General features: G+C 52.9%; 1 protein-coding gene across 1 annotated transcript; it reads left to right on the top strand.

The window, feature by feature from the left end:
* The first annotated feature begins 1292 nt into the window (after window positions 1-1292).
* On the top strand, window positions 1293-25606 carry XKR5 (XK related 5). The gene is made up of 8 exons (XM_067722133.1): window positions 1293-1350; window positions 1710-1961; window positions 3206-3389; window positions 10424-10608; window positions 11371-11580; window positions 13784-13953; window positions 18186-18297; window positions 21836-25606. Exons 1-8 carry the CDS (start codon window positions 1293-1295, stop codon window positions 22963-22965), a joined length of 2301 nt encoding a protein of 766 aa, XP_067578234.1. The 3' UTR covers window positions 22966-25606.
* The last annotated feature ends 281 nt before the right edge of the window (window positions 25607-25887 follow it).

Raw genomic sequence — 25887 nt, 5'->3', positions numbered from 1 at the left:
TTGTATTGATGTAGAGGGAAGAGACTCAAAAGGTTTACAGGGGGTTTGATCATCTGTATCACAGAACTGAGACTCTGAAATGGGGAGAGATGTGGAAGATCAGAATTCAAAGTTCTGACCAGAAAACCAGAAATGCGTTGAAAAGTGAGTGGAAAATTGGTCGTGGGGAAGGGAGGGAAGGAAGCCTCTTAGGATAAATCAACATTACCTTCAATGAAATAAAGCATTTTGTAAGAATCACATCGAAAATGCAGGGAAGAGCCAAAGATGTCTGACTTTGAGGTTTTACTTTGGTAAATGGAAAATAATCATGAGTTTTGTAGCTTCACTTGATCTATAGGGTCACCCAACTCTATATATTTTCCTTCAAGATGTAAGTTCTTCAACTGTGGCTCTTTCTCCTGCAGGGCTTTTGTAGGGAAGGAGGGGGGTACTCCATCTCATTAAACTAGTGGGATCAGCGCAGCAAGATGGTTTGGACGTGGCAAATCCTTGATGGAGGTGGAAAACTCCCCCCAAATCAAAAGGAGGAATAGTTTGGATAACTGTCTGCTTTAAAAGTTAAAGATCCCAACTTCATCTCAGCATCACCATGACAAATACCACTTCTCCTTTATACCATAGTTAGATAGATGGATGGATAGATAGATAGATAGATGTATGTTCTGGAAGAAGGTGTTCCAGTGGGCAGGTTTACTTCTTGTGCATGGGAATCTTGATTAACCCTGAAGCCCAGGTGGAAAAAAAACCTTTTGTGAGGACAGAGATTGGGATGGAGTTGAGAGTGAGATACAGGAGAAGATATCAGTTTACATGCTCTCTAAGATTTTGAAAAGACTAATGAACGGTTCTAACTCAACTCCTTCCATAGACCCACATGTGCTCTCTGCCTAGTGGTTGACCAGACTGCCTTTCAGCGGCTCCGGAGGCGGTGGCCAATTTAACTTCCTGCTGACCACCGACCTGCGGTCCTAAGGTTCACGTAGTACTTTTCCAGGGCCCGTTATAAGGTTGGGGGACGGCAGAGGAACTGCTTTTGCGCACATCTAGAGGCCGCGTGTAATCGGTACTTTCCCTGCTTAGGAAGCAGACAACTCTGCCCCCCTCCCTGCCTCCCTCCGACCCGTCTAGCTACTCGGGAAAACCCAGGACGAGACACTCTGCGCCTAAAGGCTCAGCCGAAATGCATCCTGCAGTCGGGTCTCCGGCCGGAACCCTCCCCGTCTCGGGGCGGCCGGAGGGGAAGGGGCGGGGGCCCAGGAGGCAGGCCAGCGGCGCGGCGGGCGCAGAGGATGCACGCGGGGGTCCTGGGCCTCTCCGCCCTGCTGCTGGCGGCCGAGCAGAGCGCGCGTGAGTGCCGGGCAGGCCACGCTCACCCCTCCGACCCATCCTGACGCCCGGGGACCCACACGCCACCCCGGCCACGGCGGCGGCCTCTCCCCGCCTGCGCCCAGCACTGCGCGCCGGTGCACGCACGGTGGCACCCCACCCGCCCAGTCCCTGGTAGATCCCCGCGAATGCACGACCCTCCCGGGGATGCGTGATTGCCCCCGAGGATGAATGCCGCACCCCTCCGCCCCCTCCCCCTTGCATGCGTGGTCCCCGTGTATCTGAGGCCCCTCCGCGGCTGGTGCACGATCCTCCCCCCCTCCTCCAGCGGGTGCATGATCCTCTGCAGGAGTCGCGGCACACGTGCCCCGCCCCCCCAGAAAGGCCTCCAGGACTCGGCAAAGTGCCGCAGGTGCCCGAGGCGCTGCACGCGGGCCTGGGGGCGCCCTGCTCTCCCCACTATCCGGCCGGCCTGGGGGTCTGGGCGGTGGGGGAAGCCGCTTGGGGCCAGGTTGTGGTGGGACTGGGCTCGGCTTCCGCGGAGCTCTGGAGGGAGGACCGTCTACAGCTGGACCGGAGGCGGCGGGCGCGGGACTCGGTGGCCGCGTCGGGAGCGCGGTCCGCTGGGCGAGGCGGGGTCCGAGGGCGGGGCGGTTCAGCGCCTTTCCAGTTTGAACTTGTAACTCCTTCGGTGCCGGAGCGGAGGCCTCCGCCCGCTGCCGCCCGGCTCCCTGCAGCCGCTTCTTCCTCGCGGGGCCCCCGCAGATGGGGGGAGGGGTGGGGGAGTGGAATTAACGGGGCTTCAGCATCCAGAGCCCCCAGCGTTCCTCGCCACTCCCCAGCTCGCAGGCACTTGGGGACCCCGGCGGGCTCTGGCTCTGCACTTTTTCCTGGGAGGGAGTTGCCCCCGCGCCGCGTCGGCGGGTCCCTTGTTTGAACCGCGGTCCACGAAGGCCCCCCGGGGTCGTCCCCGCCATGAGGTTTCAGAGGCGCCCAGAGGAGGTCCCACGTTGAGATCGGCTCCAGAGCTCCGGGTTCCAGCGCCGCCACTGAGCAGGGCTAAGATGAGACAGGACCCCGGGTCTCAGCACCCACCCCAGGTGGCCCCGCGGACGTGGGGTCCTCCTTCCCTCCCAGCTAGGAACGCCTGGGCCTCAGCGTTCCTCAGACTGGGCAGGGCGGTGACTCCCCCAGAGGCTTCTGGTGCCTGGGGCTCCTGGTTTGCCTTGTGTGCCGGATGGTTAGCGCAAGAGGCAGAGCCTGGGCACCAAGGAGTGACTTCTCGGGGAACCTGCAGGGTTCCCGTCTGTACCTGGGGCAGCGCTCTCTTACCGCTGCAGTTCACAGCTTTACGTGCCCATAAATCCATGTTAAACTCTAACACTGGGGAACCCAAGCAACAGTCCTGTAAAACAATTACTGTGAGTCCCGAGCACCTGCTAGTACTGGACAGAGGTAAGCACCCACGTCTATTGTCATTCATCAGGAAGGGCGGATCCTAACCTAGATTTATCGAGCTCTTTCCATTCCCTGACCCTATCCTACAACCCTCGAAAATAAAATAAATGAAGCCGCCCCCAGAGAGGACGTTTTACATTTTTGAGCCCGTACTAAGTACAGGTGTTTGTGGGGTTTTTTTGCACGCTGTCCTATGCGATCCAACAGTCCCTTTGTACAGCTATGGTGTCTGGCCTTTGGGATCCTCTGGGAAGCTCTGGCGCTTTCATTCGACCTCATTCCGGTCTAGACTGCCCGCGGGCTCTGCCCACTCCAGGCTAGGTGTAGCAGGCAGCACTGCTGGCTGTAGGGACACAGCGTTTGCTGGTCCCTCCCTCCTGCCTTCCACTAACCCTCTGGTCCTTCCTCTGGTCCCCAGGCCTCTGCACCGTGGTTTACTACTTCACCACAGGCCGGCTCCTCTGGGGGTGGCTGGCCCTCTCTGTGCTACTACCTGGCTTCTTGGTCCAGGGCCTGAGCTACCTTTGGTTCCGAGAAGATGGACATCAAAGTCGCTGCTCGTTGGTGGTGCTACACCTCCTCCAGCTTGGCGTGTGGAAGCGGTAAGGCAGCCCCTTTCAACCCTGAAGCGTGATTTCACACGCGCGATAGGAGGGTTCTTCTGCGCATACGTATTCCATCCTTAGGGTCACAAAAGTGCAGGCTTGGGAGAACGTTGGAAGCCGCCTCTTTGAACATTTGCTCTGATATTGGTCACCTCACCGAGCCTGAACTTCCTTGAACATCCTCAAGGGGCTCCTGCCAGAAGGAGCCGTGACCCTTCAAAACCTTTTTCTTGTCTTGGGCCAAATCCTATGTGCTCGTGTTTAATTCAGTTGGTCTCGCCTTTAGAGCCATGGAAAGTGACTCAGTTAGGGCCGGTCCCTGTAAACACCTACTCCCTCACTCCAGGAGGGTGACACAGATTTAAGCAGACTCAGCAGTGGGGTCGGCCTGGTAACATTTGCATTAAGCCTTTATTGCGAGAAGAAGCCATCTGGGTGCCAGGGCCACATTTTTCCGTAAAAAGGCATCCTGGGCAGGCCTAGCACTCAGCAGGCTCGGCTGTGGCCCGCCAGTGCAGCAGGTAAGGTGTTATTTTCCCTGGGATACCTGGATTCCTGGAGGGTCAGGGGAGATGCGGCAGTGAGCTTACACTGGGGCAAATTTCAGCTCTCAGCAGCCTCGTAATCCCATAGAGTTGCCAGGAATTTTAAAAGGGAGAAAATTGGGAGATCAGATCGGTGACGGCCTCCGGCTCAAGAGCACATGAACTTGTAGACACTGAGGATAGAAAGGCTATCAGGAGTCACGGCCAAGTCTCAGATCTCGGGCTGCGCTGCTGGCTGTCCTGGGTGGTTTATGCCTTCAAGCCATGCCCAAGGCTTTCTTTGGAGGCGCTGAAGTGAGTTTTCTGATTTCCCAGCTGCGTCTGAGGAGGGAATGAATCTCAGCTTGGAGGCAGAGGGTACTTCTGATAAAGACATCACCCAACCACCCGAATTTCTCTGGGCCCCTCGGAGCTGGAACCCTACATCTCTAAAGGCAGCAGAAGCATTTTCAGCTACAGCAGTTTTGCCTAAAGCTGAGCCTTTGTGTTCAAGCCATGTGGTTCCTCTGAAACGATAGGACTCTGACCAGTGGGAAGAGAGCAGAGCTGGCTTTCCTGTTGGACTCAGGGAGGATCGGAGCCTGTACTGGGCGCTACCCACATGTGCTGACCCTTCCGTCTGCCCAACTTGGTATGAAAACCATTAAGGGCTCCGGTCCTTCCAGGGACCACGTGGTACGTTATAGTCATCAAGTTTGCGACCTCAAGGACAGAGCACCTATTGAAAAAAAATGAATCAACTCTCCCCTAAGCAAACATGTCATAGCTCAAAAGAAGATTGAAGTCAGGGCCAGTCACTTGAGAGAAGCCTCCTGAATAACTGTCAGATAGATCTGTCTTCTGGGGCTCCGAGGGGACCCTTGGTCCCATTTGATCCAGTGCCTTCTTCAGAGATGGGGCAGCGTCAGGCTCACATGTATCCACTTCCATGCTGGTGTCCAATACTGACCCCCACTCATCTTCCCCAAGTTTCTCAGATGATGCCATGAATACTAAATATATTTTTTTAAAAAACTAAAATGGGTAAATGAAGAGAGACAGGAAAATTAGAAATTAGGAAAAACAACTAGTCATCTATATCTCTTCTTATTTAAAAAAAGAAGTTAGTGGGACTTCCCTGGCAGTCCAGTGTTTCAGACTGCGCTCCCACTGCAGGGGACACAGGTTCGATCCCTGGTCAGGGAACTAAGATTCCGTATGCTGCTCTGTGCGGCCAAAAAAAAAAAAAAAGTTAAGGTGACTAAAAATATATATGTATAATTTAAAAGGACAAAAAAAAAAAGGCATGAAAAAAGAAAAGAAGTGAGAAGAGTCAGGAAACGGAAGGGGATGTTGGAAATGAAGGTAACGCCAGAAAATGCACAATTACCCTTGCTCACGGTGAACCGCAGATTTGTCTCTCAGTTTTGTAACAAGCGCAAGAAGCTACGTGGTTTTGCAATGCTTCTGCGATAGAAAATAAACCAAACAAATGGAAATCTACTTCCTTAGAAGAAAACTTTGAAAGTTAAAGTAGAAGACAAGAAATCTATTCCCTATCCTGCAACCAGCTTATTGGGCTTTCACAAAGAAGACACTGGGTAATGGAGTGTCCTTCAGCACATCCACACGGAACTTCGCAAGACTGATTCCCAGTCAGGGCCAGCAAAGAAGCCGCTCAGAAAACTGCAGTTCAGCGAAAGCACCTGTAGGAGGAGCCAAAACAGTTCTGTTTGCACAGCCCTATACAAATAGCATTTAGAAAGGGGTCGTAACGCAATGCAGAAGAATCTACTGACAACAAAAAAACAATTAAACGCAAACCTCATGAAGTGGCTTGTAAAAAAGGCAAGGACTTAAAACATAAACGTAAGGCTTCCCGGGTGGCGCAGTGGTTGAGAATCCGCCTGCCAATGCGGGGGACAGGGGTTTGAGCCCTGGTCCGGGAATATCCCACATGCTGTGGTGCAACCAAGCCCGTGCGCCACAACTACTGAGCCTGCGCTCTCGAGCCCGCGAGCCACAACTACTGAGCCCACATGCCTAGAGCCCGTGCTCCGCAACAAGAGAAGCCACTGCAATGAGAAGCCTGTGCACCGCAAGGAAGAGCAGCCCCCGCTCGCAGCAACTAGAGAAAGCCCCTGGGCAGCAACGAAGACCCAACACAGCCAGAAATAAATAAATTTAAAAACAAAAAAACAAAAAAAACACAGGGCTTTCCTGGTGGCGCAGTGGTTGAGAATCTGCCTGCTAATGCAGGGGACACGGGTTCGAACCCTGGTCTGGGAGGATCCCACGTGCCGCGGAGCAACTAGGCCCGTGAGCCACAACTGCTGAGCCTGTGCGTCTGGAGCCTGTGCTCCGCAACGGTAGAGGCCGCGATGGTGAGAGGCCCACGCACCGCGATTAGGAGTGGCCCCCCCGCTTGCCACAACTGGAGAAAGACCTCGCGCAGAAACGAAGACCCAACACAGCAAAAATAAATAAATTAATTAATTAGGTACTGGAATGATTGCATAATCTAAGTTCCAGATAACAACAACAAAAAAGTTCTATTCAACATCAATCTGTTTAAAAAAAAAACCCCAGGAAACAAGTGTTGGCAAAGATATGGAGAAATTGGAGCCCCTGCACACTGACGGTGGAAATGTAAAATGGTGCAGCCACCGTGGAAAACAGAATGGTAGTTCCTCACAAAATTAAACATAGAAGTACCAGATAATCCAGCGATTCCACTTCTGGGTATATATCCAAACAAGTTAAAGCAGGGTCTGGAAGAGATCTTTGTACACCCATGTTCCTGGCAGCATTATTCCCAGCAGCCAAAACATGAAACAAACCACATGTCTATTAACAGATGATGGATAAGCAAAATGTGGTCTGTACATACAACGGAAAAAAGGAATGAAATTCTGTAATATGCTACAACGTGGATGACTCTGGAGGACATGATGCAGTAAGCCACGCAAAAGACAAATACATAATTCCACTTACATGCGGCACCTAGAGTAGTCAGGTTCATAGAGTCAAGTTCATAGAGACAGAAAGTAGGATGGGGGGGGTGCCAGGGGCCGGGGGAGGAGGGAACGGGGACTTATTGTTTAATGGGGACAGAGTTTCAGGTTTACAAGATGAAAAGAGTTACAGAGGACGATGGTGGTGATGGTGGCACACCGTTATGAATTACTGCAAATTGTCAATAATCTATTCAATTAGGAAATTTAAATTATTAACGTCACTGAACTGTACTCATGAAACGGTAAAGATGGTACGTTTTATGTTATGTGCATTTTACCGCAATTTTAAAAAGTTGAAAAAAAGGTACAGTCCTAGCGGAAACCTCCACCGTTCACTGCCTCAGCTTTCACGTCCCCATAAAGTGTTAAGATGGAGAGGAGCATCACTAATTCTTCACCTTGTGGGGCTACGATAGACTATTCCGGGGGAAGCGGATACGTTTGGTTTTTTATTTAAGCTGTTCAGTGGAGCTTGCTGAGAGACATCATTCCAAAGACCAAGTTAGTTTAATTAAACGTGTTAACAAACGTCAATTTTTAGTGCATGTTGTCCTTAGTGCAACGAGAAATCTTAGACCATCATCAACACAGCTCAGTATGCTCGGTATTTATTCGTTCATGTTTACTAACCCTGTGTGACCAAAGGGACTGGAGACACGTGATTAAGGCACAGTCTGAGGCCAAATTGTGAACAAAGCTGGAACAGTGAATTAGAAGAAGAGAGAGATGTTCACAGGATGCTGGGAGCCCCAGGGTTTGCCACGGTGCATCTCTGGACCAGAGACGTCTTCATCACCTGAAACTCGTTAAAAACACAAATTCTCGAGCTTCACCGGGACCCACTTGGCATCACGGCAAACGCCTCATAATTCTCCAAACGCGTCTGTTTAATCAGAAATTCTAGGCCTGGGGCCGGGCAACCTGTCTTTCAACAGCCCACCTGGTGACTCTGATGGTGCTCACGTCTGGAACCGCCGTCGGACACAGGAGCCGTCGTGGGAGGGCTGAAGAATGAGGTGGACTTGGAAGCACGTGGGAAGGGGAGGCACTTCGGACCCAGGCAACAGCAAAGCTGCTGCAGAAGGAAGTGCTGGAAGTGGTGGTTTTGGAAAACTAGAAGTCTGTTGTGCTGTGAGTGCGGGGTAAGGATTTTCTGGACGAGAGCAATGCGGATGGAGACAGACTGGGCTGGACCATGAAGGAGCTTGTCCACCAGGTAAGGGGTTTGAGAGCCACTGGAAAGGTTTAAGTAAAGGAGTAAATGGTCAGATAAGACCCTTAGAGATGGCACAGGAAAGGAACTGAGAAGGGAGAGTCCGAGGGCCAGGCAGGCGGCCAGAAATCCGGGCAGGAGCTGGTGAGTACCTGGAAGGAGAGCATCTGTTCCCACCTCCGCCCTCCTCCTCCCACTCACTGCCCCGTACCTCCGCTTTCACCTGGGCCCCCCGAAGCCCCCTAACCAGTGATCTCAGCCTGAGTCCCTCCCCCTGCAGCAGGTTCCAGAAACGCGATTCCGAAAACCAGGTAGATCACATTCCCACTGGTTCTCCATTTCCCACTGGTCCAGGAGGGACACCCAACTCCTCAGCTGGGCCAGAAGAGGCCTCTGCTGCCCCAGGATGGACCGCCGTTTCAGTGGCCCTTCTCCTGCCCCCCCGGCGCCACCGTGCTCCCTCAGGCTTTGTCCCTGTCCTGAGTATGCCCGTCCCTCCTTTCCCTGAATATGTTTTCCTCTCTCCCCGGGACCCCTTCCGCCCCTCTCGTTTTCACACGTCTTTCTTCCTGCTTAAAACTTTTCGCGTGTCTATGGCTTGCTTTCCACAACTGAATCTTGGGCTTCCGGAGAAGGTCTTCAATTTCGTTTGCACCCTCTGCAGTCTCCAGCAGGTGGGAGCAGCCCAATAAGGATGGACATGGAATGAATGGAGGCGGCTGGGAGGGTAGGAAGGGAGATTGGCACGTCCCCAGAATGGAGGATTCAGGACTGAAAGGGAAGCTCCCGTATTCAGCTTCATATGCTTTTTTTTTTTTTAAATAAATTTATTTATTTTTGGCTGCGTTGGGTCTTCGTTGCTGCACGCAGGCTTTCTCTAGTTGTGGCGAGCGGAGTCTACTCTTCGTTGTGGTGCGCTGTCTTCTCATTGCGGTGGCTTCTCTTGTTGCAGAGCACGGGCTCTAGGCACGCGGGCTCAGTAGTTGTGGCTCACGGGCTCTAGAGCTCAGGCTCAGTAGTTGTGGTGCATGGGCTCAGTAGTTGTGGCTCGTGGGCTCTAGAGCTCAGGCTCAGTAGTTGTGACACACGGGCTTAACTGCTCCGCGGCATATGGGATCCTCCAGGACCAGGGCTCGAACCCGTGTCCCCTGCCTTGGCAGGCGGATTCTTGACCACTGCGCCACCAGGGAAGCCCCATATGCTTTTTCTTAACATTATATTTGGGTCAGAGATTACGGCTTCAAAGACTCAGTAAGAAATCAGTTCACTCCAGGATCCAAATCATGAAAGAGGAAAGCTGTCTTTCTTAAGTGTCTTTCCTGGGCCCTGTGTACCCTGAACAAAGCCATTTCAAAGAGGACCCCCTTCTGCTCTGGCCGTAGAAATGTTGGCCGGAGATCAGAGGTGGGGGCGTTCGGGGTAACTTGAAAGGCGCACTCAGCTCTCTTTCAGGAGTCGGTAAATTAAAACGATTCCCAGTTTTTCTGAACTTGGACAGGACAGAAGTTCGCAATTGCACATGGACTTGGCAGGCACGCCAGCCCCTGCTGCAGGCAGGTGTAGGGATCACCGTGTTCCTGCTTCTGGGCGCGTGAGTGGGAAACTGCTGTGAAAACCCGAAGTCCCCAGAGCCCACACGTGCCTGGGGAACGGTGTCGTTTTTATGCGTGCGCGACCCTCCTGGGGGCGCGGGACAGCGACCCATGGTACCTCCAGACGGCTTTCGTAAGATGGAAGCATCAGAAAGGTTTCTAGGGTGGGTTTGGGGGAAGTAGAATGAAACAGGCGCACTTCCTCCTTTTTCTTCTCTTGCACTGACTCCCTTTCCTGGACGTGTGTCCCTGCAGCCAGGGCAGCCCGTCCTTGCACACCCCACGATGGTGCCCTGCCCTTCCCGCTGTCCAGCGGAAGTGGATTAATTCCCATCCCGAGAGGCCCTGGGGCCGGGGAGGTAGTTCAGGGTTAGCTCTAAACTTTGCAGGCTCAGAGAGAGCCCGCAGCAAACCTGTGTGGTCCAGGCTCCCGGCCTAGCACCCCTTCCACGTGTGGCCAGAGTGTGTTCCGCTGGCCGGGCCTTGCTGGGCAAGGTCACCTACTGCAGCACTTGGGTCAGACGTGCTACCTTCACTCTGGAGTCAGAGCTCAGGGACTTGGGGTGTAGATGTGATCAGTTAACCCCTGGAAAGCTATCGGTCTCTACGCGATAAACCAGAGAAGGGGGTTCCTGTTTAAGCTATCACGGTGTGGTTCTGAGTCCTGGGCTCTCCTCTTCCTCAGGCACTGGGACGCCGTGGCCCCTGTTCTCCGAAACGAAGGGGAGGCCCCCGCCTCGGACCAGCTGCGGATGCAGGAGGCCGACCTGTCGGCCCTGCGCCTCCTGGAAGCCCTGCTGCAGGTCGGGCCCCACCTGCTGCTTCAAACATACGTCTTTCTCGCCTCGGACTTCACTGGTATCGTGCCGGGTGAGTGTCTCCTGCCACTGACCTCAGACTGTCCGACTTCTCAAGGCGGACAGAAGGAAACCCCTTATTTAGCAAAACCTGGCAACCTAAGATCTCCTGTTTGGGAGAATTAGGGCAGCCCAAGGGAATGGTTAATACTGGCTTTTGTTTGGGGCGATGAGTTCCCGGGGGTCAGCTTCCTTCACGGGGCTCAGTCCATGGGACAGAAATAGTCAGATGACCCTGAAAGCACCTTGGGAAGGTGCAGCGTGCTGCCTCTTGTGAAATCAGGGTGTCTGTTTCCCCCGGGACTAACTCTGCAGTCTGAGCCTCACACCTCGAGAGCCATGGAATCAGAGCAACTCGGGTCCCAGCAAACGTGCATCCTCTGCTGGCTCTCACTCCAGGGTGCAGGCTGGAACCATTGGATGTCCTGGTCTCATTTCTCTGATTAAACCTCCTTTATATGGATTGAATGGCAAAGTGCGTTTGGGATGAAATAGCACGTTCAGAGCCGTTAGGATCTGCTTCGTCATAAACCAGAGGTGCTTGAGGAGCAGTGACTGGGATGCTTTTCTTAAAGGGTGAACACGGAGAGCCCAGCCCACCTGAGGGGACAAGCGCCCATGTGTTAAGCAGAGGAAAGCTCTCCCGCACGCCCTCATTTCTTCAGAGAAAGACGTGCGTGTTCGCACGGAGGGGACGATGCCCTCTGAGAAGTCAGATTTTGTTAAGGGTTAACGTCCTGTAAATACTAGGCTGTCCTGTGCGCTTCGCTTCCAGGGATGAGTGCGCTGTGCTCCTGGTCTGTGCTGTCCTGGGCCCTGGTGTGCTATGCTCGTGCCATGGGCGCCATGAAGCCGGGTCACCTCTCCATGCCGTGGACGGCCCTCGGCTGCCAGCTGCTCTGGAGGATGGGCATGGTGGGAGCCCGCGTTCTGAGTCTGGTTCTGTTCTTCCAAGTTTACCGCGTCTGGGTTCTGGTTGTTGCAGGTGAGCTGAGCATACGTTCCGACTATCTATTGGGGCCTGACAAACCACCCCGAACTTAATGCCTTACAAGAACCATTCATGGGGCTTCCCTGGTGGCGCAGTGGTTGGGAGTCCGCCTGTCGATGCAGGGGACGCGGGTTCGTGCCCCGGTCCGGGAAGATCCCGCATGCCGCGGAGCGGCTGGGCCCGTGAGCTGTGGCCGCTGAGCCTGCGCGTCCGGAGCCTGTGCTCAGCAATGGGAGAGGCCACAACAGTGAGAGGCCCGCGTACCGCAAAAAAAAAAAAAAAAAAAATATATATATATATATATATATAACCATCACGTTTGTTTTAGAAATTGTTGTGCATTTTTTGTTACCAGTCTAAAGATGGGTTTTCTAACATAAGAATGTGATAGTTCCTTGTATTTATTGAGCGCTTATATTGAGCACAATATAACTCATTTATTATAATTATTAAATGTTTTTAAATTATAAAGTATTTGCTAAAATTACAGATGATAATGTAGCAGACCACCATGTAGTTTTCACCTAAAACCAAAGTAGACTTGACTTTCTTATTCAACCTTTTACTTAATCGTACTTTGCATGTGTCTATAAAAACAAATCAATAGGGCTTCCCTGGTGGCGCAGTGGTTGAGAGTCCGCCTGCCGATGCAGGGGACACGGGTTCGTGCCCCAGTCTGGGAAGATCCCACATGCCACGGAGCGGCTGGGCCCATGAGCCATGGCCGCTGAGCCTGCGTGTCCGGAGCCTGTGCTCCGCAATGGAAGAGGCCACAACAGTGAGAGGCCCGCGTACCGCAAAAAAAAAGAGAACCATTCATGATCAACAGCCCCGGTTCTGAGGGCTGACTGGGCTCCGCCGGGGGTTCTTGCCCGGGGCCACTGGGCTGGCCGTACAGACGTCTGGCACCCAGGGCTCCTCCACCCTTTCTCTTCGGCAAAGTCATCTGGATTCGGACATGTCAGCTGAGCATTCCAAGAGAAAGGGGGTGGAATGGCCCGGAACTGGATCAGCATGGCTTCTGCTGTATTCTGCCTGGCAAAGCGGTCTCGGCCAGCCCAAGTTCAAGAATGTGGAGGAATAGATTCAGCCCACGAGTGTCCAGGGAGAGGAGGAATGCATGCAGGGTCTCTTTGGAGAAACGCGCCCGCAGCTCAGAGAGCCCAGCGCTCACAGGACCAGCCAGCCCCAGAGCGCAGCCTTAGCTGCTGTGAGGGCTCCACATTCTGTATCATGGGCTGAAAATCCTTAGTAAAACTGACACTTAAACAGGAGGGAGGCACAGGGTCCCACGTGCCCTGACGCAATACAGAAACGTGCAGTACATACTGTGCTGCTACTCATAGCCTCCCAAAGCCCTCCATGTTATTCAAATGCTGAGTTTTAGCCGTCTTCTCTGTTTCAAACAGGACATTTCCACTGAATCCAAAGCCCCCCTCAGCCCTCAGTCAGTCTAGCCGCACCTGGTTTGACCAGTGATGACAGGGAGTCTGCCTGATGATGCAGGATGCCTGCAGGGGGCCTGTGTGTCCCTGCCCAGAGAGGAATCTCTTCCGGTCATCAGGGAACACCCTCTACAAGAAGGAACAAAAAGCACTGAGAGATATTTAGACTTGAGCCTAGAACAAGCACGGATACATTTATTGGCAGAAAGCAGAAATCTATGAAAGAAATTGTGTTCCTAAAGAGACATTAGCTTTTTTTTTTAATTAGTTTTTTAAAAAAATTTCAGTTCAAACGCCAGTATGACATTCCTCCTAAACTATAGGAACAAATATCACAGCTGGACTGCATAGAGATCTTTCCTTTGGATGTGGAGGGTTTTAGCCCTTCGAGCAGGGATTAAAAAACAGTGAGCAATCAGTTGTGTCACTGGCTCTTTAAACACTTTCTGGAACTAAAAAGGCCTAAGTACGCAATATTTAGTGAGTGTTACCGAAGCTAGTTTTTGTTTGCTCATCCCCAAATTAGGTCAGCTACCCTTTATGAGGATCAAAATTAAAAGTGTGGGTTTTCTGTGGCCCTTGAATCTCTTCTGGGTTTTCATTTGTTTTCTTGGGTGCCGAGTCAGATGCAGTCAGAACAGAGAGGAGGGCTACAGGCCCTGGTTTCCGAGTTCCTGCCCTACCCCCGCCCCGTCTCCTCCCTCAGCCCCCCCCACCCCGAGGACCCTGACTTCCGAGGCCGCTCTCTGCAGGTGCCCACTGGCTGGTGATGACGTTCTGGCTCGTGGCTCAGCAGAGTGACATCGTGGACAGCACCTGCCGCTGGAGGCTGTTCAACCTGCTCACGGGTGCCGTGTACATCCTCTGCTACCTCAACTTCTGGGACAGCCCTTCCCGAAGCCGGATGGCCACGTTCTACACGGCAAGTGGTGATGACAGTTTTGTTTAATCCCAGCTTTTACTGTATACGTAGCACGTGTGCGTGCATGCGTGTGTGTGTGTGCGCTTGAGCACACATATCTATTAAGAAGGAATAGCTTAATTTTAGGAAAAAATCTAAAGGGAATTATAGTCTTGAACAGAGATGATGGGCTCTGAAAATAGCAACCTGACGTCCAGTCGTTTCCACGTAGTTACTGCGGCAAGGATTGTGGCGCCTTTGGCGATGTTTTTCAGCCGCTCTCTACGTCAGCCCATCTGATAAATACAATCACAGTTCTATTCTGTGTCATATACGCGATGCCCTTGTTAATCAGCTCAATCACTGAGTTACAGCTGTGGTCCTAGATAGTGTGAAAAACACAAAGATGACGTAATGCCTGTCTGCAGGCCGCTTCTGGTCCCATGGAGGAGATAAGCTTCTACCCAAACAAGTTTTTAAAAGAGGCAGAATGTGGACAAATTCTGGCAGAGAAAGCAGCGTCTGAATTCCACAGGAGTGTCACTTCCTACTGGGATGACCGGGGATACTTTTGATGAGAAGGGGGAAGTTGAACTGCATTGCAAACGGCAAAGGAGAGAGGACCAGCCAGGGCTTCGGAGCACAGGCTCTGGAATCAGACGGGCTTACGTGGGACCCTGGCTGTACCATTAATTGTCACCAAATGACGTGGCCAAGAATTTAAACTCTCTGGACCTATTTTTTCATCAGCACATCAGGACATAGCCACCCACGTCTCGGTGTCCCTGTGACAGTGATATAAGACCTACCTGCTTTTCAGGGTCCCTGGGAAGATTAAATAATAAACAACTTGGGCTGAAATAACCAGCAAATAGTGGCTGTTACTAATACAAAAAGTTGAAGAGACTTTCAGGGGTGCAGGCGCTCCAGGATGGAGGGGGGAACAAAGAGAAGAGCCTGGAGGTGCAGCTCCTGTCTAGCAGCAGGTGGGCGGCGTTGCTCACCTCCTGGTTTTAGGAGAGCGCCGTAGAGCTTGGTGACCCCATAGACCACGGGACCCACAGACCAAAGGGGACCTGTGATGTTGAACGAGTCACAGAGCCCCACCAAGCCTCAGTTTCCACATCTGGAAACCGGGAGTAACAAGGCCCATCTCACTGCGGGGGGTGAGGGCTGAGTGTGTGGCAGGGCCCCGCCCCCATGCACCGTGAATAAACCTGAGGGTCACTTTTCCATCGTCCGTTCACCGGAGCAGCGTGTTCACGTGCCGATGCCCATGGGCGGCCTGAGAAGCAGTACTACGTAAGGAGACGTTTCACAGTTGCTGCTTTTCTTTCTTTGTTTTTGTCACGTTCACACCCTTGTGCCAGGAGTTCTGGGGGCTGTTACATAAGGAAGGGAAACAAATGCTTAATTCTTTGCAGCTGTCCTAGTCACCGGACCACTGAGTTCAGAGTGATCGAATAGGAAAAGACAGAACTTAGACGCTACAGAAGTTTCAAGTGTGGAGTGGCAAAGACACAGAAGCAAAATGAAGGCCACGGGGTGCGGGGAGGCCGTAGGAAAGCCAGTGTGGACGGTACCGAGTTAGACACACCCGGACGCCAGTTGACGGCGATGAAAACGGATTCTATTAAGTCAGTCGCAACAAGGAAAGGGGTCCAGCGTGGACTGACGCTGACCTCAATTTGTGCAGAGGTGACTGCGTATTTTAAAGGGAGAATGGCGTGGGACAGCGTGGGCTCCAGCAGAGTCGGGGAGTGAAGGGGTGTGGTCAGTGCGACCTCACCATCTGGGGTGTTAGTTGGCACTTTCGGGATGAGAAACACACTTCCCGTCTCTGTCGTGAAGAGTGTTCACACACCTTAGAGCAGGGAGCTCACAGGCTGGGAGAGTCGTCTCCTGGGATGTGTGGGTTTCAGAGAGATGGTCCTCAGGTCCTGGAGAAGACAGCTCTGGGTGGTAAAAGATGTACGTTTCAAAGGGACAGAGAAAGGATTTATAATTGCAGATTTTCTGAGGTAACGCCCCCTAAGAGGAGGTTCAGGGCCCATCTGCCTGTGACCAGATGTTGGCTGGAATGAACGGTAAGTTCTCCTGGCAGCCCTGAGCTTTCTTAAGTAGGGACTTAACTGCAGCTGGGGTCATCATGCTAGGGGGGCAGCCTTGAGCTGTTAGAAACTATGGTAGTGTTGCTTCGGGTCTCTTAATGTGCAGAGGTGGGCAAAATCGTTTCCGCTACGAGTCTGCAGTTTTTATAGGCCAAGGCTGAGGCCTCGTCCAGAAGAGGGCTTAGGGGAGCCTGTCTGAGTCGTTTGGTCAAGAAGAGGGTCTTTGTCAGTGGAAAGTCATTGCATTTGTCAGCGTCCTCCAGACAAACAGGACCAATGGGATGTGTATGGATGGGTAAGAGCAGATTTGTCATAGGAATTCGCTCATGCAGTTATGGAAGCTGAGAAGTCCCACGGTCTGCCATCCACAAGCTGGAGAACCAGGGAAGCCCGTGGTAATTTAGTCCAAGTCCAGAAGACCAAGAACCAGGAGGTCGGTGTCCAAGGACAGGAGAAGGTGGATGTCTCAGCTCAAGAAGAGAAGGAGAATTCCCTCTTCCTCTCTTTTGTTCTATTCGGACCCTCAACAGATTGGACGGAGCCCACCTGCATGGGTGAAGGTGATGTTTACTCAGACTACTGATTCAAATGCTAATCTCTTCCCATCCTCACGGACACACCCAGAAGTAATGTGTTACCAGCATCTGAGCATCCCTTGACCCTGTCAAGCAGACACATAACATCAACAGTCACAGTCCTTTAGGGGGCAGCCTGTAGGAAGGTGACCCTGGACCGGAGAGTCGGGACACACTGTCGAGAGGACCGCTGCCTTGTCAAGGAGTGGACACGTGACGCTGGGTGGAGGTGGGGCTGTTTCCAGGTGTGTTAGGGAGGATGACAATGCCTGATGTGCAGGTGAAATGGGTCACCCCGACAATGGTGGGGAAGAGAGACTGCAGTAGAACCCTGACAGGAAGTAGGAAGTTAAGAACTGTGAAATGGCAGTAAGGACGGGAAAAAGGAGATGGATTTTTTTTTTCCACAGTCTGCACTACCAGTTTTTTTGTTTTGTTTTGTTTTGACATATACAAACTTAAGAGTTTGTATATGTCAAGAGGGCCAGACAGCTGATGAGATGTAGTTGATTTGAGGAGAGAGAGTACCTCCAAGTTCTGCAGGCTGGGCTGCTGGGCAGTGCCGTTTAGAACCGAAATAACATCTGCTGGACCCTTGAAACACAGCTGCCCAGAGCCTAAGGCATGGGGAGGTGGGTATTCTTAGGATTTTTAAGCAGCCCCTAATATCATTTTTTATTCTCTCCTTATCTGACCTTTCTAGAGTTAAAATGATGCCAGTGAATGGCTATGCCAAACCTTGGAAGACTTTTAGCATAATAGTATGACAATTCAGGGTTTTAAAAAAATGTCTCCTACAGTGTTTAAATACATCATCTTTGAATTACATCCCGTTTATTTACTTATTTTAAGAAATATATTTTGTATTATATTGATATATTTTATATTAAAATATTTTTATATTAACTTATATTTAAAATTATTAGCTTTGGAAACCTTAGCTAATAAGCCCGCCTGGACGGGAGGTACGGAGAGCCTTCTGTAAGAGCTGCCCTTATTTCAGGCCCGGGAGGAAGGCTTCCTGTTCAGCCAGCAAGAGTACCTCCCCTGCTGCCACCTGGTGGCCAGGGGCCAGATTTACCTTTAAAGAGGTAAATATTCGAAAAAAAAATTCTGAAGTTGTTACGGAAGTGTGTTGAGTATGGCTTACTGGAATTCAGTGTCACTGTGAGCTCTGCAGATACTTTTAATTATTGCATGGTAAAGCCAACAGGTGCATACAGTTAATGTAACATGAGAATGTGCAGCATATAACGTAGGAAATAAAAGTCGCTCTCAGCCCCACCTGACTCACCGGAGGGACTCCCCCGAGCCTCGTGAGCTGTGCCCTTACATTTCCTGTGCGTTTATGATCCTGCAGACATTTTAATGAGCTGCACTGAGAACAGGGAGAACACCCCGTTGCTAGGGAGGCTCACTCGACCCTGACCCTGCTTCCAGGAGGGCCCCGTGGGCACGAGGACAGAGCCCCCGGCCCTGAAGGGAGCTGCGGCGGATCGCACAGGACGGAGCGTCCCGAGGCCACCTGCACCGACCAAGCGTGCTGACTCTGCTTCTGGTGCCCTAGGTCATGCTGCTTCAGAACACCATCCTCGTGCTGCTGGCCACGGATTTTCTCCAGGGAGCGTCGCGGACCAGCCTGTGGACGGTAGCCGGAGTCTTGTCTGGATTTCTGATCGGTAAGACCCCACGTCTCCTTCCTAGCCCCTCCCTCCCTACCCCAACTTGCTTCTTTACAATAAGCTCCCTCCAAGGGTAGGAAACGGTGCTCAGAAGCAGCTGGATGGAGACCAGGGAAGCTCCCTGCCCTGCGGGCGGCAAGGCCGCTCCCACAGGGGCACGAGAAACCGGATCAGCCTCCGTCTGCCTTGCTTGGCTGTGCTCAGAGGAACTGCTGGTGAGGCAGGGGCTGCCTCGGGGGTGGGACCCTCTCTGGCGCGCTGGCAGGGGTCAAGGACGTAAGCTCCCGCTCTTTTCCCAGCATCGAGGCAGTGGGTGCGCAGGGGGCAGAGCAGGGGCCTTCCTGGCTCCACACACATGCGGTGTCTCGACGAGAACCCTAGGAGAGGGGCTGAGCTCCCCCCAGCCTGGGGTGAGGCAAAGGTGAGGTTAAGCGATGCCGCGAGGTCAGGCGGTCTGGGAGTGGCAGAGCCATAGGGCCTGGCGGTTTAAGATGATCGGTTACGTCTCGTGATGAGGGAACGGCTCCAAGGTCCACGCTGTGCCCACCACGCTAACCCGGCTTAGCAGATCGCGTGTGAGCTCCTCTCCTGCACTTGGAAAATAACAGAAGACGCACCCCTGCTGTCGGCCTCCTCCCCGCACTCCTGCCCCAGCACGCGCTGGCCCGGCGATGGCGGCGCCCTCATTCTGCAGCCTTTGCCAGAGCTTCCAGGACAACACCCGAATGTCCCATGCGGGTCCTTGCGCTTCTGAAACACGGTCCAGGGCAGAGGCTTCTCCTGCTGTTCGCAACAACTCGGGGCCCGAGCTCCCGCGCGCGCCCCAAGGCCTTGCCTCTGGCCACCCACATCCCGGGGGGGAGCGCGTGGGAGTCGGGGCACCGCCGGGCAGCCCTGACCTCTGACGCAGGAGGATGGGTGGCGGGGAGTAGGGTCCTTTTACCTGGCCAGCAGCCGGGGCTTGGACTGGCCCGTCGGGGTAGCACTGACCAGGGAGAGGAAACGCCCCGGAGCTTCCAGCGTTTGGAGACATGAAGATGACTCTTCCAGGGACGGAGCAGATTCATAAACGTGGCCATAAAACAAGTATTCGAGGGCCACGAACCAGCGGTGGCCTTTAAGCTCGACCCCCTCCGTTGTCAGGAACCAAGGCTCGTTAGAGATGCCGGTGGCCAAGTCAGCCCTTCTTTTTCAAATTAAACTTTTACCTTTGAGATGATTGAAGTTTTCAGAAATAATACAGAGATCTCCACATCAATAACTGTTTTTTAAAAAACATTTTAAAGAGTGTAAAGTGAGAAATGACGCCAGGACGGCTAATGTGGCTGGAGATGCATGAAAGTAATTCACCGAGAAGATAACTTGAGAGTCGGATCTAGGAGGATGGATGGAAGGTATTATGGTAAGGAACAGGGAGAATTTTCAAAATTGTGCATGAAAGAGAGAGTTTGAAAGAGAGAGGAAGGAAGGAAAGAAGGAAGAAAGGAAGGATAGCAGGGAAGGAGGGAGGGAGAGGAAAGAGAACGCAGAGAGATCCCTGCATCCCTCCCCCATACCCCAGTGGTGGCTTCCCGCAAAACTACAAGCAGAACGTCAGAGCCAGGATGTTGACGTGACACATTCAAGATGCAGAGAGAACTCTTCTGTGGCCATAAGGACCCTTCTGTTACTCTTTTAAAACCATATCCACTTCCTCTTATCTCCACCTCCTCTGTAACCCCCGGCGACCGCTAACCTGTCCTCCATTTCTATGATTTGGTCACTGCAACAATGTTATGCAGCTGGAATTGTACAATGTGTGGCTTTGGGCATTGGTTTGGTTCACGGAGCGCCATTCCCCGGCAGTTCTTCTGAGCCCTCGTGTGTGTCAGTATCCCTTCCTTTGTTGCTGAGGACTGGTCCGTGGTTTGGATGAAGCTCAGTGTGCCAACCACCTGCCTATCGTAGGACAGCTGGTTGGTCCTTTTTAAAATAATAATATCTATGCCAGGCGCCAGGGTGCAGGGAAGTGCCCGGGGTGCCCAGGCATGAAGCGGCCGGGCTCTCTCACACGGCAGCTCCCAGCACTGCTCGAGCCATCCTTCCTGGGGGTGTGGGCACCGTGACACTTGGGATGAAGGGACGGTGAAGCTGGGCAACCCCACCACTCATTCGGATTTTCCAGTTCTCACTGAGTCCTGTGAGCACAGCGGGGTCGGACGTAAAAAGGTCCCCCCCGCCCAATCTGCTTCACGCTCCAGTTGGAAAAGAGATGTCGGACACCATTCCTAAAATGTGTGGGGCTCCTGGGGCAGCCTGAGCTGATTCCCCTGTGGTGCTGGAGGGAGTCCTCAGTGGGAACACGGGACATGAATTATAGTCAGCGGAGCACAGGCTATAAAGAAGCAACTCTGGCTGCCATCTTGAGCTCCCTTGATAAGCATTTATTGAGTACCTACTGCATGCCAGCCTGGGGCTGCAACCAGGAACCCGGTGAAACACGCTGCCTCAGGGAGAGTCTACCTTCGCTGAACACATGTACCTGGGACTTGCAGGATGGCGGGGAAGGGGGTCAGCTCCCATTTCTTGGTCTCGGGTGGCTCACTGTAGAAGGAGAGTGACAATACCTCCCTCACGCTGGCTGTGAGAACTTGGAACAACGTATAGAAACGGCCGGAGCCGAGCCCCCTGCAGAAACAACACTCGGTCACATCCCACAGGAATTCTGTCTCCATTCCCCCAAAGGTACCCTGAGAGGATGCAAGGGGGCGTCTCTTAGTCTCCTTCTAGCTCCATCCTTGCTGCGATTTCCTGGCCCCTGCGATGCTCTCCCCCCTCCTTCCCCGCCTATGTCAGGTTTCACGCTGTTTATACCGAGCGCCCTGAAACCAGGCGCCTGGTCCAGTACAACAGGAAGCTGGAAATAACGTGGGAGGATTACTGGAAAGCTCTGTTAAATGAATTATTGCCGTAGCCAACACTTCTGATCAAAATAAATGAACCTGACAACAATGTGATTAAGATGTTTATGCACAAAGGAAGTATTGTTGCTGTTCATGGAAATTCCTTGATACGAGGTTTTTGATGCGTATGTTTAACCTCTGCTTGGGTCTTGTTTTTGACATGATTCCTTACCTCCCCCTCCCCTCGCTTTGGAATCCATCAACCGGTGAGTAGATGGTTGAATTCTGAGTATCTGACCCAGTTTTCTGAGAGTAAAATGATCATTTCTACCAAACCTCTCTCTGTCTCTCTCTCTCTCACACACACGTCTAGAGGACTCGGTTGGAGCATGCCTCAAGGACGAAGCCATAGAATCCACAGGACGTAGACTTTGTTCTTAGATTTTCAGGTGTAGACGCAGTTGCAGCTTATGGGAGCTGGAGAAGACTTAAATTCCCCCCAAATATCCAGTTCTGGTGCTCCAACGAGTCCTGTTTTGGATCCCAAGTTGTATGACTCCACTCAAAATTGCAGAACCTGGAATTCTACAAACCACAGCGAGGACGCAGGACTTCAAAGAAGCTAACCTTGTGCTCTTTTTCTTCTTTTTCAGGCAGCGTCTCGCTGGTCATTTATTACAGCCTGCTCCATCCTAAATCCACAGACATCTGGCAGGGCTTTGTAAGGAAGTCCTGTGGCGTTGCAGGGGGTGATAAAGCAGAGGGAGACTCTCCTCCCCGGGCCTCGGGGCCAGCTGGGGAGGGGCCGGAGAGCCTGGGGACCTGCCAAGAGGAAAGTGATGTGCTAACAAGCCTGGGGAAGCCCCCCAGCCCACAGTGGGGTCCCCCACAGGCTGGGATGGAAAGCCAGATGGCTGGGGAGGCCTCTTTCCTCAGCCATCACCACTGGCTATTGGTGAAACTTGCCCTGAAAACGGGAAATATGTCAAAGATCAACGCACTCTTTGGAGAAGACAATCCTGGCTTCTTTTGTTCCCCTCCATGGGGGTTGAGCCAACACTGCAACCAGGAGAGGAAGCCCCCATCCTCCCAGCAAGAGCCCCCATTGTCACCCCACAAACCCCTAACCTCAGAGGAAGGCTCTGAGCTTCGAGTTGTCCCCAGAGCAGAGGCTGACGAAACTTCAAATTACGTCTCTTTTGCCAGCGATGATCGTGACAAAACTCCTGCCCAGAAGCCGTCAGCTATGCAGCAGGAGGGCAGCCCGAAGGAAAGAGACGGGGCTGCTTCTGGGGTGCAGGGGAGGGGTGCAGGGGGGTGGCTGGGTGGAGGGGAAGGACAGGAGAGCTCCACACTCTACTTCAGTGCCACCACTGAAGGGGCCATGTCCTCACACCAAGACGGTGGGAGGGCAACTCTGACGATGTCCGTCTCTGGGAGGAGATTGGGGGAGGGCAGCCCTGCCCGGCCTGCCTCACCTCTGCCGGCCACCAAGCCCTTTCCCGCCACCATGGCCAACATCAGCCCGATCTTAGGCACCGGCCCAGGTAGAAGCTTCCATCCTAGTGGCAGAGCCCTGGGTGGCTCAGGGCATGGGGGTCAGCAGGAATCCACGAGGGACCAGAACCATCCTGCCACTGCTGGCACACAGATGCCATGGCCGAAGGTGAGCCCGAGGCCCGCTGTGGAGCCCTGCCTCACGTCCACCCCCAAGTCTGAGTCCACCCACAGGGACAGCAGCTGGAGGGAAAGGCTGAAGACCGAGACAAGTTTCTTCATCTGACCACAGTCACCGTGAGATAAAGCAACAGACCAGCTAATCAAGCTGGTCATTGGCGTCGGGATAGGTGGAATCCCACTTCTGACACCTACACCCTTGCGTACATCACATCCCCTCTGGACTTCTGTCCACACAGCTAGAGAATGAGAGAACCAGATTAGATTAGATAAGATCCCCTGCAAACACCACATGCCACACATATACACAGGAGTCATTCTCTAACACAGTGTAGAAGTTGGTAGAGATAAAGCTTCCAATCAAAATTGACTGCTGGGCTTCCCTGGTGGCGCAGTGGTTGAGAGTCCGCCTGCCGATGCAGGGGACACGGGTTCGTGCCCCGGTCCGGGAAGATCCCACATGCCGTGGAGCGGCTGGGCCTGTGAGCCATGGCCGCTGGGCCTGCGCATCTGGAGCCTGTTGCTCCACAGCAGGAGAGGCCACAGCAGTGAGAGGCCCGCGTACCGCAAAAAAAAAAAACGGAAAAAAAAAATTTTGACTGCTTCCATTTACAGACTCTATGGTCCTTTTGTGTCTCCCACTGTGGTTCCTAGGAAACTCAAAGGTAAAACCCAGAGTCCTATTTTGTTCTGGGTTTTCATGATACACCAAGCTCCTGACACTGGTTATTAATCCAGTTTTTTAAAATGTATTTTAACTGCATTATTTTATGAAATTCCTTGGTAAACTTCAGGACATCTCAGGCCTCTGCCCAGTGGAAGGAGAGCCAGAGAAAAACCAGAGCTGGACAGAGTTAGAGTGGTGAAAACAGATTTTCTTCAGGAGCTACTGCAATAGAGAAAGAGACCTCAGTATAAAACCGGCACAACTCTGAACTCATCGTGGACAAGTGGGGGTTTATAGCCAAGGAGCAGGTGGAGCTCAGTGGATGGAAATTACTAAGAAGAAGCATCGGGGTAAAGGGGGAGTCTGGCTAAACTGACCTAACAGATTCTCTCTGAAGGCAGGCCAGGGAGATCAGACATCACCTGCGGGCTGGAAAGGGGTGAGGAACCTAATCAGATAGGGAAGGTAATCAGATGTGGAGGGTGAGGGTTTCTGGTTAAAACTGACTTAACAGGATTCCTGCTAAAGTTGGACAATGCACGGAGGAAACGTGGAAGTAGACTTGGTTGAAAAGTTCAAGGGAGCCTGAGCAGGGTTTGGTCAAGGAGAGACTCTGTCAGGAGGAATGGAGAACGGCATCGGTGGCTCTGACCAGGGCAGGAGAAGAGCCTTGTCTGACCAGGACGTCTGGCCTTTCCCCTCCACGCCAAAGGCTCACCAGCAACTGCATGCTCACTGCACCCTTGAGAAAATGGTTATGGGATGAAGCATCCACATTACTCCTTGTCTGAATCTCCATGGCCGGGACCCTCGGAGCACAAGGGTGACATTTGGAGATGACAGTGCCAGTGACCACTGGGAACCCACTGAACTTGAACCAGTTGGGTTTATGACATCACAGCGAGGGAGAATGCACCCACGGGGCGTCTCAGGACGAGGCTGTGAGGAAGGACCGAGGACGGGGACAGTGGGGGGTGAAGTTGGAGAGGACCTCGGGCAGCAGGGGCTCGCTCTGGATTGGGTGCAATTCTGTGCTGAGCCTCACAATCGTTCTCACCTGCAGAGAGGGCGGACCAGCGTGAGAAGGAAGCCCTATTTGCTAACAGCAGCCATTGCCCCTTTGGGTAGAAGCGGGTGTGGGATGCGAGGTGACCTTGCTTTTGTCTCTATCACCATTTCCGCGTGGCCTCTTCTGAGGATATTCTGCGAGAGCCTGTGTCCAACAGAACACATGGCCTAGCTGTGAGCATCAGATGAGTTCCCAGATGTCAGGGGCTGCTCTTTCCTCCCTCAATATTAGTAGTAGCTGAATAGCTAGCTGTCTGTTAGGCTAAGTGTCATTATGTCAGATCTATGCTATTGATGTTACTGCTTCAGTAAGTAGCCTTCACCCAGAACTTCAAAAGTGTCTGCTACCCGCATGGTACTTACTCTAAGGGCGTTTATCTTATATTTGCTGTCACACCTGCTTTTCTTAATTTTTTTTACGGCTACCTCACTCCCTTCTTCTCCCATGAAGCTACATAGGAGGCAACGAAAGGACTCCTGGTATCCTTCAGTGCTACAGACTGTCCGCACATCGCCTGCAGGCCATTGACACAAAAGAGGGAAAGCCGGCTGGCCAGCGCCGGCAGGACATTAGGGTCGGTTTCCATGAACGTTTCTATCATGATTTTTCGCCCCTTGCGGCAGCCTATTTTCTTCAGCTGTTTGCCTGGCGAGGCCCGGCTGACGGACAGCTCACAGCAAACTCTCAGTGAAGACGCGTAAGTGGAATTGCAATTCTGGATGTTTCTGAATGACTAGGGGTTTTACCTCTCATGAGCAGAGCATCTTAATAACCGTTTGGGGAGTGGGTCTTTGTGAGACAATTGCACATGCCTGCCTTTTTAGCAGAGGTCTCTGAGATCTCAGCACCTGCGCGCCTCTGTGTCCCGCTCACAGGGTGATTGACAGTGACAAGGAGACTGTTGGCAGCATCGTGGGTGGAGGTCCAGGAACCAAGGAGGGGTTGCAGGGCGCCCCAGCTTGCTGTCGCTGCCCCTCAGGGCAAGAGAGGGGGGCTGCCACCAGATCCAGGGGGGACGCCACCAGATCCAGGGGGGACCTGTAGCCGCAGTGGGGTCCTGGGTCTGCTGTGCTGTGGGTGAGGACCGATGCCAACCCGCAGTGACCGGGCAGGAGGAGGCCCAAGGGACGAAGGCCCCGCCCCCACTCTCCACTGGCACTGCCAGAGCCGGACCCACCGGGCAGGCAGCGGACTCGGACTCTCCGTGCAGTCTCTAAAAGTGGGCGCCCCTAGCCCGACAGCGAGGGAGGCCAGCCTTGGGGGGGACCGACCATAACCGCCCGGTTGCCCAC

This window comes from Pseudorca crassidens, chromosome 21, assembly GCF_039906515.1.
Source record: "Pseudorca crassidens isolate mPseCra1 chromosome 21, mPseCra1.hap1, whole genome shotgun sequence".
NCBI classification, from domain to species: domain Eukaryota; kingdom Metazoa; phylum Chordata; class Mammalia; order Artiodactyla; family Delphinidae; genus Pseudorca; species Pseudorca crassidens.
Note: the sequence above shows the minus strand (reverse complement) of the source record. Positions and strands in the feature narration are given on the sequence as shown.

What these genes read in the sequence shown, in the direction of transcription:
- XKR5 (XM_067722133.1), top strand. Translation starts at nt 1,293, where the DNA reads ATGCACGCGGGGGTCCTGGGCCTCTCCGCCCTGCTGCTGGCGGCCGAG. An exon ending in AGCGCGGTCCGCTGGGCGAG is followed by an intron (nt 1,962 to 3,205) that starts GCGGGGTCCGAG and finishes TCTGGTCCCCAG; the next exon opens with GCCTCTGCACCGTGGTTTAC. An exon ending in CAGCTTGGCGTGTGGAAGCG is followed by an intron (nt 3,390 to 10,423) that starts GTAAGGCAGCCC and finishes CCTCTTCCTCAG; the next exon opens with GCACTGGGACGCCGTGGCCC.